Genomic DNA, 17,330 nt, shown 5'->3' on the forward strand with positions numbered 1-17,330 from the left:
AGAAAATCCCTTTCTGTGATAGAGACAGAAAGTATGCGAGGGCAGAAACAAGGGACTTCCTAAAGGACTGTCATGTTCCTCCATCCTTTATTGGCAAGCAAAGAATTTTATTTCTATTTATAAGCTCAGAGGAGAACTTTTTCCACAAAAGACTGATGCTACCAGATGGATATCAGCACACATGATGAGCAATGTCCTATGTCCTCAATATGCAGCGTAACATCATTTATGGTGGTTGACAATGGCATTTATTTGAGATCAGTACTCGTGGTTTCATAGCAACCTTGGAGCCATTTGAAACATTTTTCGACACTGAGTGTTAAGAATGCTCCACACATCTAAATATGTTCTCCATTTCCACCGTGCCAGTCAAGGGCACATGTAACTAAAAACCAGCAAAAATGGGGAACAAATTCAGTTTCTGGCTTTTTCCGGTTAGCTGGTTTATCTAAATGCATGGATTTGGCCTCAATAGAGGAAGTTCTGCTTAAAGACCTTAATTATTACATTTAATTCAAGGAGCAGAAAATTCACTGAGCAGAAAAAATAAAGAATCTAAGAAACAAAGCCATCAAGAGTAAATAGGATTAGTGTGTTACAATGAATGTTTTCGAACTGATGGGTGGTTTTCTTGGTTCTAAATCTTAGGACCCATTCTACTGAAAAAGAAGATCTGCTGATAGGATTAAAACCCAAACAAACTCATTCTAACCCTGAACTGGGCAAGACAAAACTTTGACCATAAAGAAGAGAGACCCAGCTCAGCCCTCAGATGCGTGTGTGTGACTCAGTGACACTGAAGTCGGCGAGAGTTAACTTATACCCATGTAGCTGAAGGCAGAATTTGTCTCGATACACGATTCTGTTCTGTAAGTAAAGATCTGAATAAGAATGAATGTGAGTCATATTTGCATTAAGAGGCATCTACTGAATTTATTCATAGCCTATCAAAATTTTCAGTGATGGTACATGTCAGTGTAAAAGAAGGCACCTCATAATTATGTGCAACATAAAAGAGGGAAGAACCATAAAAGAACAGATGTAAGTTATTCTAACAGAACAACAATATGATGAATGTTGCAAAAAGGAAGAGAACACTTATGTTTCTAATTTTCTGACGTATAATTAAGCCGGACTCACTATTGAACTTCTCCATGACAACACAGCACAGGTAAAATGAAGTCACTGAATCCATTTAGAACAAAAGCTTACTTCTGATTCAACACCCATAGTTATAAAAAACCTTGACCAGGATGCCTATAATACCATCATTTTTTTCTGAGCTTCATTGAGATGCTTCTCTTATCAGCAAATAACTCTTCACAACAAGCAATTGCTCACAACAAATTTCAACCTTGCTTTCTTTGCCTTTTGACAAAAGCAATTCTGATAGCAGCACATTTACTACTGTGGGTATTTTGAGATCAGGGAAAAACTAGCTTTTTTCAGAAAGCTGTATTAGCAAAAAATCCTTAGGAACCATTTCAAAATGGGCAACTTTTTTGTTTTTCTAAGAATTGAGACACTGAACTAAACACAGCTGAAAACGGCAGTAAATGCCATTAAGCAAAGTCAGGCTTAAAGGGTTTTTTTGCTCCATTATGGTTGAAATAATTTCTGTTTTGTTTTGAATCCCACAGAGGTCTATCAGATTTAATCAAGTGCTTAAATGTTTTCATATGCTGGAACTAAAAGTCTTCGCTTAGAAAAATCATCCTGCACCGAGGAGGACTTGTTACTCCCCGTGGAAACTGTTGTATGCTGCATCCACTTGAAAATGATGTCACTTGTCTACCAGGCGAGAGCCTGACTTGGAAATGTAACCGACAGTGAATACACCAAACTTTAGAAAAATAATTTACTTTGAATTTCTTCTTGAAATAAATTCTTTTGTATGTAGACATGCCAGAAAACAAAGGCAGCAGAAATCAAGGATGATGCAAATGGTGCTGTCATGGAGGAAATACTTCTCAACATTCAGCTGATAAATCAGGAATAGGCCAATCTTGGCATTTCAGCATTAATCAACCTCTGTCACAAAGGTGCTGTTGGAACGTGGCAAACATTACAATAAGCACAGAGTAGTGAAGTGTATCAGCCGTTTAACAATAATTCAAAAGACAATTACAATTATTACATTCCAAGCACATTGTGCTGCACAGAAAACAATTATGAGCAGAAACTCTTCTTGCTTGGAGCAAATAGAAGATGTCAGAAAGCCCTATCACACTATTAAATGATCTTTAACTGAACAAAAATAAGAGCAAAGATTAAACTAATTAAATGAAATTCCTGGTTTCATCAATTTTCTATTATACGTACTGTTTTAAAGGACACATATTTCAGGAAAAGTGAGAAAAATCACTACTCTGGTCACATTCAATTTAACGTGAGTAGGTGACTGCAAGGGACGGTTCTTGAATGTTTTTGTTATGTTCTTTTTTATTGTCTCAAGGTCACCAAGAACACCAAGGCCATCTTAATCTATCAAAGTTAACAAAACTTTGAATAAAGAAATAAAGTCAGTAATGGGTTTTAAACTAACTAATCAAGGAACAAGTAAAAGGCTCTATTTTATGTCAGGAGTCATTATCTTCCTTCAAGGATCCCTCAGATTTCTCACTTCACGAAAATAAAACAGAAAATGTATTCTCCAGAGAAGAATAGAGAACAGCAGGCTCCATACTATCAAGTATTAAAACAAAAATCGACTGTTTGCTAGCATTTTACATCAGAACAACCTTCAGAAATCACCCTAATAGTAATTGTTCAAAAAGAACAAGATTTTTCCCTCTATGTCCCCATCAAAGCACAAAGTTCACAGGACTTACATCAGAACTGGATCGAACAGCCATTTTTGGGAAGAAAAAGCTGCAATTATTACAACTGTTCTGCTATGGTGGAATTCTCATTTTCTGCTGCAGTACAACAAAGGCAAGTCTGGTGATAATGTTTCAATCTATTTTTCCATGATTTTGTATTAGGAAAAGAAAGGGATCAAGGATTACTATAAGTGGCCACGCAATTGACTGTGGTGATTTCTGTCACTACCAATATCAAAAGCAAATGGAAACAAAAAGGAGGAGCATTCAGATTTCTTGTTGGAAAAGAAATCTACAGAAAACTTTAGTGGCACGACTTGTGTTTTTCTACAGGGCTTTGTAATGGAAGTTGACTTGCAGTATCTTAAAGTAGGAAAATATATAAAGAACACAGTATCACAATTAGTTGCACCTTTTTAAAATATCACACCACAATTCCACCTTGGCTTTACTAGAGAATAAAACCTACTCCTTTATTTTTTCCTTCAAGAGTCCTACTATCCAGTTGCCTTATCCTGGGACTTTGCAAGGATTGCCTGAAGAACTCTGAATTTTGTTGAGTTTTTAGATAGAGGTCACGCTGCTGCATGATTTCACTCATAATGCTGATGAAATACAGCAAAATCAATACTTCTGGGAGTAAATCCTCAAATTTATTGTATTTGGACTTAAGAGTAGTACATATAGATTCTTGTTAAGTAGTCTTCTAAAACTGTAAACTGAAGTAAAACCGTCAATAGGCATCAATGACCATTTTGAAATCTCATGTAAATGATACATCGATTCATTCCTGCCCTTTACCTTCCCTCTCAGCTTGTCAGATCCTGACTTTCCACGCAGGAAGATCTGGGAGAGATGTGGTCTCAGTCACACCTTATTTACCTTGATCTAAATCCCCTGAGTCCATCTGAAATACGCCTAAATGACGTGAGATCAGAATAAGATCCAGTGTAGACCAAATATGACAGAGAGAAAGTTGAACTCTGATAAACACCTTAAAAATACGTATGGATTGAAGCTACTGTGTAGTTTCTGGATTTAATGTGTTTATAATAGCAATAAAATCTACTTTCATGCATACACAGAGTATAGATAGTGTCTAAAAGTAAAAAAGTATGTTTGTTTTTGTAAAAGAAAGCATATCCAGCAAACGCAGATGAACTTTGTAATCACTTTCATCTCAGCATTAAAATTAAAAAGGTAGACTAGTCTTCATCTTCATGTTTGAATTAAAATTTAAAACAATTTTTAAATCCTTCCTTTAAAACCCCTAATGGAATGAAAGAAGTAAATCTGGTTGTGAATGCCATTATGAATTTCAGAGTCTATTCTTGGTGATGAAATTTGTATGCTGTGTTTGAACAAACTGTCATGCTAATGACATTCCTCAGTCTGGTGTCTTCAATAATAAGCAAACTGAGTTTTTAAATGTAGTTGATGGGATTTTTTTCTCTTTCAGACACCCTATGAGGAAAAACAGAATTCCCATTTACTTTCATGACCTCTGATTTAAAAGCAAAGATTGCACATTATTTACTACTGGATGATTTTCCCGAAATTTAATGAGGACTAAGTACAAATATGACAGATGTAATTATCACAGTTTTATTCTGCACAGTCAGGGTCTTCTTGTGCTGTAATTGCAAGCCTTTCATTCAGCTGCTGATAGCAGAGTTATTATCATAGTACTTTATGTTATTTCAGAGAGGAGGGAAACAGATTTCTACCTCACTTTTACTCCGCAAATTTATCCCAAGGACTCATTTTGCCTGGCCTCGCGCTAGAGTGAAATTAAAGACCTACGGGAGGAACTCGGACTAAATCTTTGCTGATTCTCCTCACCCGCTCCCAGCCGTGGTGAGGCCATCAATCCCACCCCAGTTTTCTCAACATATTGGAGGGAAAGGAGGTCTTGAGGGGGGCAGCATTTTTCAAAAGGAAGAAACATGTGGGCAGGTGGCCAGCTCATTGTCTGGCGCGGGGTTTTTTTCTGCGGTGTGCCGCTGCACTCATTTAGACTTAAGTTAAGGTTGAGTGAGCCCCAGCTGGAGACTGGACCACTGACCCAGAAGCTGGAGATACCCAGCGACATGTACACGACTGGAAGCCTCCCTTTCTGAAGCTCAAATATAATTACTTTATTTTACACTCTTCCCCCACCAGACAGCTCACACGCGCAGGGAGGAAAAAGCCTCTTCCAGTCACTTCAGACCGTACTGATCCTCTGCTATTAATGCCCATCTTGCAGCTCACTACAATGCTCACTCCTAGCCCGAGCGCTGCAAGGCGCACATGCACCAGGAACATCACCGCGTTGACATGATAATTACTGAGGTTATTTAAGTTGAAAGGCAGCAGTCTGAAGGAAAGAAATGGTAGGATTTTAGCAAGGGCGAATACTGGCCAACTTACTGGTACTCCACATCCTCTGTACACTTACAAAGACGCTGATTAAATGTGTGTCTGCTAACCAAAAATATCTCAAATAAACAGCATGTATGTCCAGCTCAGGCTGCGATGACTGTACAGCCACACTAAATATTGCAGAATCAAGTGCCCGATCTAATATTCCAGTAAGCTTCTGAAGTGGAAAGCAGGGCTGAAAGTCTCTGTCACTCCTATATTCTACCTCATTAGCCAAAAGTGATACCAGATTAACCAATACAATTACGCTAAGCTGAAGATACTTCATTTGTCTTGAAACGAAACAGTTTGCAGGGAATCTTTGCAAACTATGGGCTTGCAAAGTAGTGTTTTCCTCCTGTCAACCTCCCACTGCATCACCTTCAGGAAACACACATTTTATCTATTGCTTTCAAAATAGCAAAATGACTACTGACTTAATGAAACGAACTCACACTCTTTCCTTGGAATAACAGGTTGTCTCCAGAAATGTGGGCTGTGGCACTCCTTCCCACACGGTAGGGTCCCTATCCTACCATGACAAAGAGGAACTCAAGAGTTTCTCTTGCAGTTTTTCATGGCTATGCAAGATATTGGGTGCTTGTCCCTATCCAATAAATCACTTGTGCACCCACTTATCACTGAGCATAGAAATATTTCTGTAAGAGATATAGAGACAACCATAAGAATTTTTGCTTCATCAGCGTGGCTTGTTTTATCGAGTAAAACTCTGCAGTCTGGGAAAGCTACACAAAAGAAATACCTTCTACCCTTGCAGAAGAAAATACCCTTATTAAGTGCTGGATGGAAAAGCAAGATTACAACCCCTTGTAAAACCGTGAGAGTTAAAACTGTGGAAGCAGAGACCCTCCACCTGCATTAGCCTCAGGCACCCTGACAAAGCAAATCTCTTCCCAGTTATGTCAATGGGATATCTTTGTCCCGTCTCTCCACCCCCAACACTAAATCTAATACTTTTCTCTTTATTGTAATTAAAGGAATAGATATACTATAGTCCAGAATTACAATTACAAGAATTTACCCCTTCCCCAACCAAATTTGTGTACTAAAACCAGTTAAGCTGTGTCTGCACAGAATTTTGGGCAGGATGCAGAAGCCCATCTTGGTTATTCGGTAAAAACACAGCATCTGTACTGCTGCCAGCACTGAACTTGGCTTAGCATTGTCTACAGATGCTGTAATTCCACTTCTGCACCATGCTGTAGTCACGCGAATTACAACCAAGCTCTTACAAGAAGACGATATCTCGCTTCCAGTTAACACCTCCCACTCCCGTGCTTGCCACAAAACCTCTCAGCTTCTACTATCAAATTAAGGCTTGACCAAACATAAGTCACCAAATGGGCCCTGAAGACAGGCAAACAGAGCACTGAAGCCCTGGAGCTGGATCTCTGTGCGTGACTACAAGCAGGATACCTATTCCTTGGAGTGCCAAGTTACTCGGAACTCCTGATCCTGGGTCCAGCTAGAGCTTGGTCAGGTCAGAGACATACTGAAAAGTAGTCCAAAACCTGCTCTAATCTGCGCGCATCTACCCTGGTCCTCTAAAATGGTAGCTGGCAATTCCTGAAGCATGCAGGTGCTTTGGTTTCCCCTCTACCCTAAGTCGAAGGCAAAAACATCCCAAAGGTGTTTTTTGGGTTCTGTGTATTTTTTAACTCTCTGAATAAAGCATTTTTATATGTTCAAGGAAATGATGCTTTTGAACACTGCTGAAAGTAACAAAAACAAAGCTCAGAGAACATTTTCAATATAGTTGTTGGTTTTTTAAAGAAAAAAAGTATTGTCAACAACATTGGAAGGAAGCAGCCTGTAATTTCATGCTGTTGCAAATTGTCAGCTGCTTTGCCCACACAAAGTGATTTAACTGGGGGAGTGATACTCCCCAGGAAAATGAGCCAGTAATGGCATACACAGCCCACTGCAGTGCGATGTAATTCTCCATCCTAAGTTCTTTCTCATAGTTTCCCTGTAATAACTTTTCAGTGCCTAATTAATGTGAATAAGAACCACGAGCAAAAGAGACTCCAATACTAGCAGCCTCATGGACGTCAAGGACACAGTGCTTTTTCCCTCTTCAAATGGATATCATGACACTTCCATTGAGATGCTATGACAGGGCAATGCTACTGGCTCTATCGTACCTGTTTTGTATCTAAAAATAGAGAGCTTTTATCCCTATCACCTTTCACAGACAAGAAAGGATTCAAATTCAGCTTATGAAGGGTCAGAAAGGGCAGCTGGGCCACACTGGAGTATTCGGTGGCAAAAATTGGATTGACCTATTTTGCAGTTTGAATGAATACACAAGTGGTAAGGGATCTCGTTCTCGCTTTCAAAACAGCAAGCTCGGAGGAGAACCGGGCGAGCTACAGAAACACCAAGCTATGCATCAGTAGGGCAACGGAGGAAGAAAGGTAAGGGGAAGTGTCGCTTTCTGATGCAGAAGTTCAGAACCCTGTGGAGCTCAGCTCTCCACGCCTACAGAAACAATTCCTCCTACAACTGCAGCCAGTAGGACAAAGCGAAAAAGAACAAGCAAGTTTTACCTCCTCAGAGTAGGAAAAGCTCCGCTAAGGTTATATTGTTGCATTTTATAATCATAATATCAAGTACAGAGTAATTAATCTGTACTAAGTTAATAATATCAAGTACAGAAAACCTGACAGTATTACAAGGTAGAATGACAACTAGCTAGGGACTTTGTTTTCTTAGTACATAAACTTTAAGAGTATTGCATGCACGTGCAGAAGATTTATTTCTCTTCAGTTTGAAAGGACAGCCTGAGACACCAGAGTTGTGAGGCACTCGCAAACTGAGGTTGCACAATCTGCGTGGTGAGGTCCCTCAAGTTACCTTATTTTAACAACAAGGAAAGACAGGGACTGACTCTTTGGATTATTTCTTCTGGGTTACCATACTTACAATTGGGCTGGCATTGATGTAGTCTGAATTGTCATGGCTATTTTCACCTTTCAGACGTATCCTGGAATGATCATCTGCAAAGGAGAAAATAAGAGAAGAAAGTTTCTATACAAGTATTCGATCCATTTTAAGTTAAACAATTCAAAGTCAGATTAACGTGCGCTCCAAGACAGGCAAACGGTAAATATCAGAAAGGACGTTTCCTTCCAACTCCCAGCCTAGCATGGCCTTGATGCAGCCACAGCGTCACAGCCTGACCCAGGAATGAAGCACTAAGAAATTTCGGAGGCTGAGTCTCTGAAAGCGTGTCTGCATGAGATGCACCACAATGTCTTACAGTCTCTTGTAGGAAAAATGGGAATCTCTACAGCTTAGACAGCTTAAGATTTAAACGAGGCAAAACACTAGAAAAAACCAGTATTATAGAAGACATTTCTGTGTTTGCAGGGTCTTGGAAGAAGTAAGTTGATGGACTTTGTCCTTCTGGCTTCTCTATAAAATGAGCAGCAGGAACATCGAAGTACAGTTGAGAACTGGACAGTAAGTTAATCTGTCCTGATCAAAGACTAGTGCTGTGTGGTGCTACGCTAGTGACGTGGGAGACGATACGACTTGGAGGTGATCATGGGAGAGGCAAAATGCCAATAACAACTGCACCTAAAAGTATGACTGGAGTACATACAGATATCTTACACTGCCGGTAATATAGCTAGTGCAGATACCACCAGTAAAGAAAACAGCAGGCTGGAGATAGGAGACTTACTCATGATTTTTTCCCATCGTCAGCATTCTTTTGTTACTTTTTAACTTGTATTTTTACTGGTGCTAGCTCAGGTATGTTTAGATCTGGTACATCCCAAATTCTAGTAATTTTTTTTTTTTTAACTTTGGGACATATGGGTGTCCCCATAATGGATGGGTTTTATTTGTCTGTATTTAGACAGTGACAATGCAGATGTCTGCATCTGTTCCAGTCATCTAGACTCACTTTCTGCTAAGAGAAAAGAAATATTTCTATGTCATGAATCATCTCATCCTGATTTAGCTGTCTCAAAGAGGCCAAATTGCACTCAAGAAGTGCCGGCTTCTTTCCATTGACTAAAGAAAGAAAGACCAGACCACACACAGATAATTTATGCGAGAGATGTCTAAGCCCTTACATATGAATCTCAAACAACTTGTACCTGATACATAACCAGCACAATCTATACTTCTCAGCAAACCTGCCCTGCACAGTACATTGTGGTGAGAGGTCGTGGAGCTGCCCTTTCTGTAACCGTCTACAGCTGAACACGGATACGGATATTTTGAGAGGATCTTTCCATCAATTATTCGAATAGTCAAAACAAGAGTACAGGAATACACCCTGTCCGCCTTTCTATCTTCTCTAGTGGCCTGTGACACCATTCTTAACAGCAAAATTGCAAGTTGCCTTTTAAACTACTAAGTACCAATCATTATTTTAATAATGAGGAACAACAAATGAGTTATGAAACATTGTAAGTACCACACAGCAAAGTAGAATCAGAGGGTTTGGGCTCTGCTTAGGCTTATTCACCAGCAATGTCATGGCTGTTCAATATGTGAGCAAGACAAAGGTGTGCTTGTATGAGTGTTGTTTATAGTCACTCAATCTTATCAGCAATATTGAACCCACCAAATTCCTTCTCCTGGAATAGGACTAGAGGTGAACAAGTCATGTGAAATGAATGAAGAGTCATTCTCTACTATTCGCATAAAATTATTTCCTCTCGTAAGTTTCAACACAATAGGAGGATGAAGAAGATGAGAAAGGAAAGACGTTCATGCACATTATTCGCTTCCACCTTCCTTTGACACCTCTGCACAAAAAATCCAAAACTTACTTAAAAATGATCTCGTGACATCTGAGATCTTGGGGCTACCCAAGATTTTTTATAGGAAGCTTTACCATGAGCATCATCACAGAGTGCTTGAAGAACTACAGCTCTGAAACCTTTTGTCTATGCCTGAGATAGGCAGGTTATAGGCACTAAATGTGGTCTCTCATGCATCTTAAGGTGAGTAAGGGCTCAGGATAAGCCCCACTCATTGGATGGCAAAAGTGTTTGAACTAATCACCAAAGAAAATGCGTGAAATGTTTTTAAATGGATGAGGGAGAGAGAGCAGACAGTGATTCATCAGTATTTAGCAAACAGATGTCAGTGTGAGCCTCCAATAAAAGTCAAATGTCAGATCAGTAAGCTAATGATCTTTTTCTTGAAAACATAATGTTTTATCCAGACACTCTGATCTAGTGTGCTGTATCATTATACTGCTGTCTTGGAGGGTTTATCGGAGGGTGAAACACGTTAAGGCTTTGGTAGTGAAAAGGTGGTAAGTATTTGCGCTCAGAAAAAAAAAAAAGCATGCAAAAAAGGTCGTACATGTGTTTTCTGCATATATCAAGAGTTTGCACCCACGTGTGCTTCAGTTGCAGCATCAAGCGTTCATATTGACAATGAACAGATTGTGCTTGTCTATGCCTGTTATCACCTCAAAGCTTCTAGGAACCAGCACAATAGCTCTTCAGAAACAGGCAGAAAAAGAAGGGGGAAAAAAAAGAATACCGTGGACACCAGTTTGTTATGTTAACAATAAGCAACTATGGGGAAAATGCCGAATGTACAAGATTTTTTTTTTGTAAACTGCATATTGATTATGTTAGAGAAGGAGGAGAAGCAGGAAATAAAAGGAAGGAAAGAGATGACAGAAAAGGAAGATATATAAGATCAATCTAAAAAGCGAGAAAGAAAGATGAATGAAGAAATAGGAGAGGAAAGGGACCGTAATAAGGAAGTGAGAGAAAAGACAAATGCTGTTACTAGCTACTGCAATCTGGCCAAGCTACAACTAGTCATCATTTCAAATATCTACAATAGCTACTGCTGAATGCTGAACTACTTTGCATTTGCTATTGCTCCAGCCAAGGCACAGCTGAACGAAAAGCAAAATGTATACATGGTTATGTGTGGCAGAGAGTGGCTTTCAAAACAAGAAGGATAGTACTAGCCCATAGCTGAGGAGAAATATAGCACAATTTTGTATTTTATATACATATAAAATATAAAGTATAAAATATAAAGGATAAAGGATAAAATAAAAAGCAAACACACATGAGCTTGCGGTATATAAAACCACAATTTATAGACAGAGAAACCTAAGTTTTGGAGCCTACTTACAGATATCTCCATGTGGACAAGGTTAAGTTCATGGGCCTTGATCTAGTTGGCTAAATATGAACACGTCATACCATTTGAGAAACTGTAGATGAGACATTGCATAAGGATAATAGACATGACACAAGACCTAAAGACTTGTGTCCTATTGGCCCAGCATCTGAAGCTCACATGAGATAACCGAGGGCATCCTACAGCTATTCATTTCACTGTGAAGCAAAAACCTGCTTTTGGTCATTGCACAGCTCTCTCGATGCCACTGCCCGGACAAGCTGTTCACTGGCTGTAACGGCTGCTTTGGCACCTGGCTCACATGGAGACACTTAAATTTAGGCATCTTATTCTATGATTTCACAGAATCATGCCCAGAGATCTTGATTCAATGCCTCAGGGTAGGTTTCTAGTGATATCTGAGGTGCCCTAAGGAGACTCAGGCTAGCAGCAAGGAGGGCCCAGGTCTCCCATAGAGCCTAGGTTATACCTACTAGCTCTGCGTGGGTACCTTGAACACTTTAGGCACCTCAAATGGCACTAAATTCCCGTGTTTAAACAACTGAGCTGAGCATAAAATGTCGTATCTGTTTGCGTTACTTAAACAGTGACCAATACTGTTGTGGTATTGTAGTATGCCATCTCGCAGTCTTCTGTTTATCTCACAGGGGCCCCGCGATCTATTACTTTTGCTGTTTTTCAGATGACGATTGAAAAATAAAAAAAATCACACCTTACCTAATTTTGGAAAAATAAAACTCTCATCTCACCTAATTCCCTCTGTCTTCTGTTTTCTTTTAGTCGGACACTTCTAAAGGAACAGAACCAACAAACAAAGGCTGGACACAAGCAGTATGGGCGACTTTGGGTTGTTTAAATCCAGACATCTCCTAGCAGAGTGAATCTCACAACGATCAACCTAGCACATTCTGCCTGGATCATCATTCTCTTCCTTCTAAATTTAGACTTTTTCTTTTTTTTTTCCCGGTACAAAACACTATACAGAGCTACACTGGTAAGAAAGTGAACTACTGAGGAGCAAGTGGAGCAGTGTAAAGACTGTGAAGAATCATAATTCATTGATTATCATTATTTTGCTCATAGAATATTTGCACAAAACGGAACTCTTCCTGGGTGCACGCTCTGCCCCTAAATGCTTTGCTTTCCTTTGGAGGAAATTCAGAGCACAGAGGTTAGCGGGTTGCTCTAATATATACCATGACCCATGGACACTGTTACGGTAGACAGCTTTTGACAGATGTTCACTGCAAAAAGTTGCTTGCCAAATGTTTAATGGTTTTATTTCGCAGAGGTGCGAGAGGAGAAAATAAAGTCTGGAAAGATTTTTTTTTGGACATCAACCAACTGAGCTACTCATGTGTTCGCACAGAAAAAAAAGGTATCCCATTGCCCTAAATTATTGCAATCTGCTTGTTGGTTGGACAAAAGGATGCAGTTTTGTTAATCTAGAAGGTCCAAGTTACTGCAATTGGTAGAACTTTTTAACTAGCAGTTTTTTAAGTGTCTAGTGTCAAGGTGTTCTGCTACCAAGTATTTTAAAAGCTGTCTGTAAATAGAGAAGATAGGTATAATAGTAAACTATGCTAAAACTGTGAGATTAAAGATAACGTTAATCTAGAAATTGCATCAGTTATGTAATCAGTAAAAAATAATACCATATTATTTTACTTAAGAAAACACAAAGTAAATACAACATGATATTAAAGCTTCTTTGAAGCCTTCCTAAGATGAAATGTTTTATATGAATTGGCAATCTTGTTCTACCTTGTCAAGGTGATTATGAATATGAAAGAGGTAAGGAAATGCTAACAAGGCATTACTCCGTGAGAATACTTTGAATGTAGCATAACAACTTTGTAGCATATCAAAAGCATATCAGCTTTGCTTCTTAATTTATTATGAAGCAAATCCGTGACTTTTTGCTATAGTTTTAATGTCAAACATAGTCAAAAAGAAAAGTGCGAAAACTGGGCTCTTTCTCATCTCAGTCTAATCTTAGAGTACACAATAACCATCATCTTATCAAAAATCAATATTTTTTAAATTCTATACCACACTCTCCATCCATCACCAAAGTAGTTTTATGGATATAACATGACAGCTGTTCATCAGTGCACAGCAGCTTCAGAAAGTGAGGGCAGGTAATTTTTTGCAATTCAGTCAAAAAGGAAAGTTCCCCGTGCACTAAGAGCTATAATAGAAGTTTTCAAGTTGTAACCCCACCAAAAAAATAGCATTTTACTCTTGTGCAAAAATACTTCTAATTAAAGCTTCAGACACACCGCAGCCACCCTGTCCATATCCAAATCCCTTCCCGGGTAGCACTGGTTCAGCCTAGACTCAGCGATGGGAAGAACAGGCATAACAATATGCCACGGAAGAAGCAATGGCAGAGACCTGTCAACTGAAGGCTGATCCGTGTAGGCTGATTCATCCGCTTGGTACAATATGATGAAAAGAGACAGACTATCTTAGCCCTGAAAATAGTTCAGCGTTCTAGTGTGGCATGACACCCAAGGTAAAAACCCCCTGCTCTTTAGCACTGCCGCAGCTGTGTTACTTCTGGATTCAGAGCTAGAACAGTCTAGTCTGGAGGTCCCCATCTTATCGCTCGTTGTATCATGCAGACACATTTCCTACACCAGCTGAATAACCAGCACCGGTTTCTGGCAACACCTGTAGCTCCCGTTGTGTCTCCAAGGCAGCAACCAGAAACAATCTGGCTTAATTTATGAGCAGGGACTTGGAAGAGCTTACGATGGTCTGACTGTCAGTCCACATTGTAAAGAACACTTTAAGCAGGAAGATTAACTTGGATCGATACACATTATCATGGAGCAATTTTCACTTCCTATCATGTCGGTTAAATGCTATTTTTTCAGGATGGAGAAGAGCACAGAATTCTTGCACTCCTTTAACTTTCATGGTGACTTCTTTAGAACTTTTCAACAGACCTGATCCCAAAAAGCTTTCAACCAGCACCATATTTACTGAGGAGAATTCATATCGCCAAACTACCGCACTCCTCCCCTAAGCAGCAAAGGATTGCAAAAAGAGCCACTGCATAAACAAGAAAGCCAAACCCTGCTGAAGCAAATATGCAAGGACTGATGGGCTCAGTTAAATTATCATGTATGTCCAGAGAGTCTTCACTCTAAATCTGGCTCTGACATTTACTTAACGTGTTACCTGTCATTTCCTCATTTCTAAAGGAGGAATAGGCTCTCATAGGGAAAATTAATGTTTTCAGGGCACTTTAAAAATTAAAATAGCTATACATGTTTGCCAAGCTACCCAGCTGGATTGTGGGCACACTGATTGAGAGCATTTTTGTTGCTGTGGACTGTGCATACATTCTCAGTCTCAGTTTTGTTTCATTGGTTGCTTAATAAAATGTGTGGCCATAGATTACCAATGTAATCTATGAGACACATGTATTTGCATAGGAAAAATATGTTGCTTTTATTTCAAGCTCAGAAAGGTGGCTGCCTACAAGAAAGAGGAGATTCTAGGAATATAAACACTGGCTGGTTCTTTTTTTTTTTTCTTTTTCTCTTTTTATCCTATGCCTAGCAGGAAGAGAAGCCAGTGAGCAAGCTTATCCACTGAAGCCTAAAGGGGCTCATTCAGTACAGCTGAGTATCTGATAAACAGATCATCTAGCTCTGATTATAGACTGCTGGTATTACTGTTGGATGGACATGATACCAACTTGTCTAAACACAAGCCAAACTTCTTTCTGTTGAATGGCTACAGATGCCACTCTTGTACAGAAAGTATATTCCAGCATTGAAAAGCACTCCGGCTATTGAATTTCATGAGACAGCACAGCTGCAGCAGCAGTGCTATGTGACAGAGTGAGTTGTGCATTTTTGTAACATGCATGCAGCTTTTAAGGAGATAAACAGTGTCTGATATGACAACAGGACAAGCACCCAACCCATAGTTTTCTAGTACACACATAAGCTGCTTCCCATTCTGTCTGCCTGTCGTCTGTAGCTTTCAAACCACTGTGCAAAGGATATTGAGAAAAGTACCAAGAGCTTAAAATGCAATCATCCAAATTAAAGTGTACATACATGGCACTACAGCCTGCGAGCGATTCTTCTGGACATTTTCCTCCTGCTGTGCAACGGTGGTGGCATTGGGCTCAGCCTGATAAGCACACAGAGCTTCCCACTCTTTCTCCAGACGATTCTTGTTTTTCAGATGATCTTCCATGTAGGACTGGAATTAAAAGGATACTGTATTAAGCGTTGACTTAGCTAGGCTCAAAGCTAAGCTGAAAGGATGTATCTCGGTATGGAAAGCACGGGAATCCTGAGCTTTAGGGATGAAACGCACTCAGTCTTATGGGTAATTCGTTCACTTAAGAGAGTTAACTTCAAGCTTATTTGTGCTATACAAAATGTACCAATGCTAACAGAGAAGAGCCCCCAGCTACTGAGCTTCAGGAGAAAACTATTTCTTCTTCGGTACCTAGAAGAAATAAGCACAAATGCCTCTTTCATCGGGCAACGAAAAAGAAACAAAAGTGCATTGATAAAAAAGTACTTACTACAACAACAGCTCACGTCAAACCGAAGGCTTTTAAAACTAAAGATCAAGCACATATGCAAGTCACAACAGCAACGCAGTTCTTGAGGAGAATTAACAAATTGCCAGGCTGGAGTGTCCTGGCTCAAGTACCGGGTCATTAGGAACTCGTCCTGCACATGGACTGGCACTGAGAGAGCCTTGAACTGAGAAGGTGATGTTAATGAATATTAATATATGCTGTTAAAGATTGTACCTGGCATTCAGTACAGTCAACAGCATCAGGAGAAGCATCACCAAAGGAAAAATAACTGGCTGTGGCGGGGATGACGGCCCATCACAGTATATTGGTGCAGGTCTTAAGTTTTTGCAGATCTCCCAAGGCTAGAGATTCAGAACAGCACTGGATTGGGAATTCAGTTCCAAAGGTTTGCCAAAAATGAAATAAAACCCTATTCCTTCATCCCAAGGACCTGAAAATCGTCCAAGTGGGTGAGGGGAAGAGAGCAGAAAGGAGGAAGGGTGGGGAAAAACAGAAATCTTCCCCTCCCTTTAACATGAAAATTAAGAAAGTGATCACCTGGCACTGTAAGCCTACTTACACAGCCAAATTACCCTTCAGAGCCTGTCATCTTCTCCTAGAGTAAGTAGAAGAATAATCTCACATGACACCCAGTTCGCATTTGTAAACTAAACTCCATACTACCTTTACAAGGGAAGTTGAAGTTAACATCCTTAAACAGATTAAAAAAGGGACAGACTGGGTCTGGAGGGGGTCGGCAGCAGAGCTGTGGGTGCCTCTGCCCCGAACATCAGTCAAAGCAGTTCCTGCTGCAGCACCCGCTCCAGCACAGTCTGTAGCAATGCTTGCCAAGAAAAAGCTCCTGGAAAGGATTCACTGGAAAATATAATTGCTTAGAAAACCTTGCCCATAGACAGTCTCTGTTATGTCGAATAGTTCTTCCCAAACATGCGCTGAAGAAGAAAGGCTCGCGTGCCCTCTCAGCAGGTTTAACAGAAGGTGCAAAAAGCTTGCAGCTTGTCTCCTGCCGAACAGGAGCTCTGCTGAAGCTGTGGCTCCACTGCACTGCCCACCCCGCCAGCGAGGCAGGAGACTGCTCTCTCCTGCAGCTTGAAGGGGCTTTTTTTTGGTTACAAAAGAGCCCCCGACACACAGCTTTGTTTTGTGCGGGGTCTGGCGGGTGCGTTCGTCTTTACACGAGATTTGTAAATCAAACCTGTTACTGAAAAGCAATTCAAGAAGTGACACTTCCAGAAGGGATATCTTTAAGGACATAGAAATTATCGCATTAGAAAAAAGGTTTCTAAAGGAGGTAAAAAATAGTGGTGGCCTAGATACAATCAAAACACCTACTGTGTGATTGCTTCTTTTCTATAATGAAGGAAAAAGCA

At 39.9% G+C, this 17,330-nt stretch overlaps 1 protein-coding gene across 1 annotated transcript in view; it reads right to left on the bottom strand.

The window, feature by feature from the left end:
• The window catches only part of PTPRN2 (protein tyrosine phosphatase receptor type N2), a 659,439-nt gene that overhangs the window by 48,185 nt on the left and 593,924 nt on the right, over positions 1-17,330 (bottom strand). The window contains exons 15-16 of the mRNA XM_063324424.1: positions 15,461-15,608; positions 8,172-8,245 (exon numbers count right to left, since the gene is read on the bottom strand). Coding sequence (XP_063180494.1) covers positions 8,172-8,245; positions 15,461-15,608 — 222 coding nt within the window. The remainder of the gene's footprint in view (positions 1-8,171; positions 8,246-15,460; positions 15,609-17,330) is intronic.

This window comes from Chroicocephalus ridibundus, chromosome 2 (assembly GCF_963924245.1).
Source record: "Chroicocephalus ridibundus chromosome 2, bChrRid1.1, whole genome shotgun sequence".
Taxonomy (NCBI): domain Eukaryota; kingdom Metazoa; phylum Chordata; class Aves; order Charadriiformes; family Laridae; genus Chroicocephalus; species Chroicocephalus ridibundus.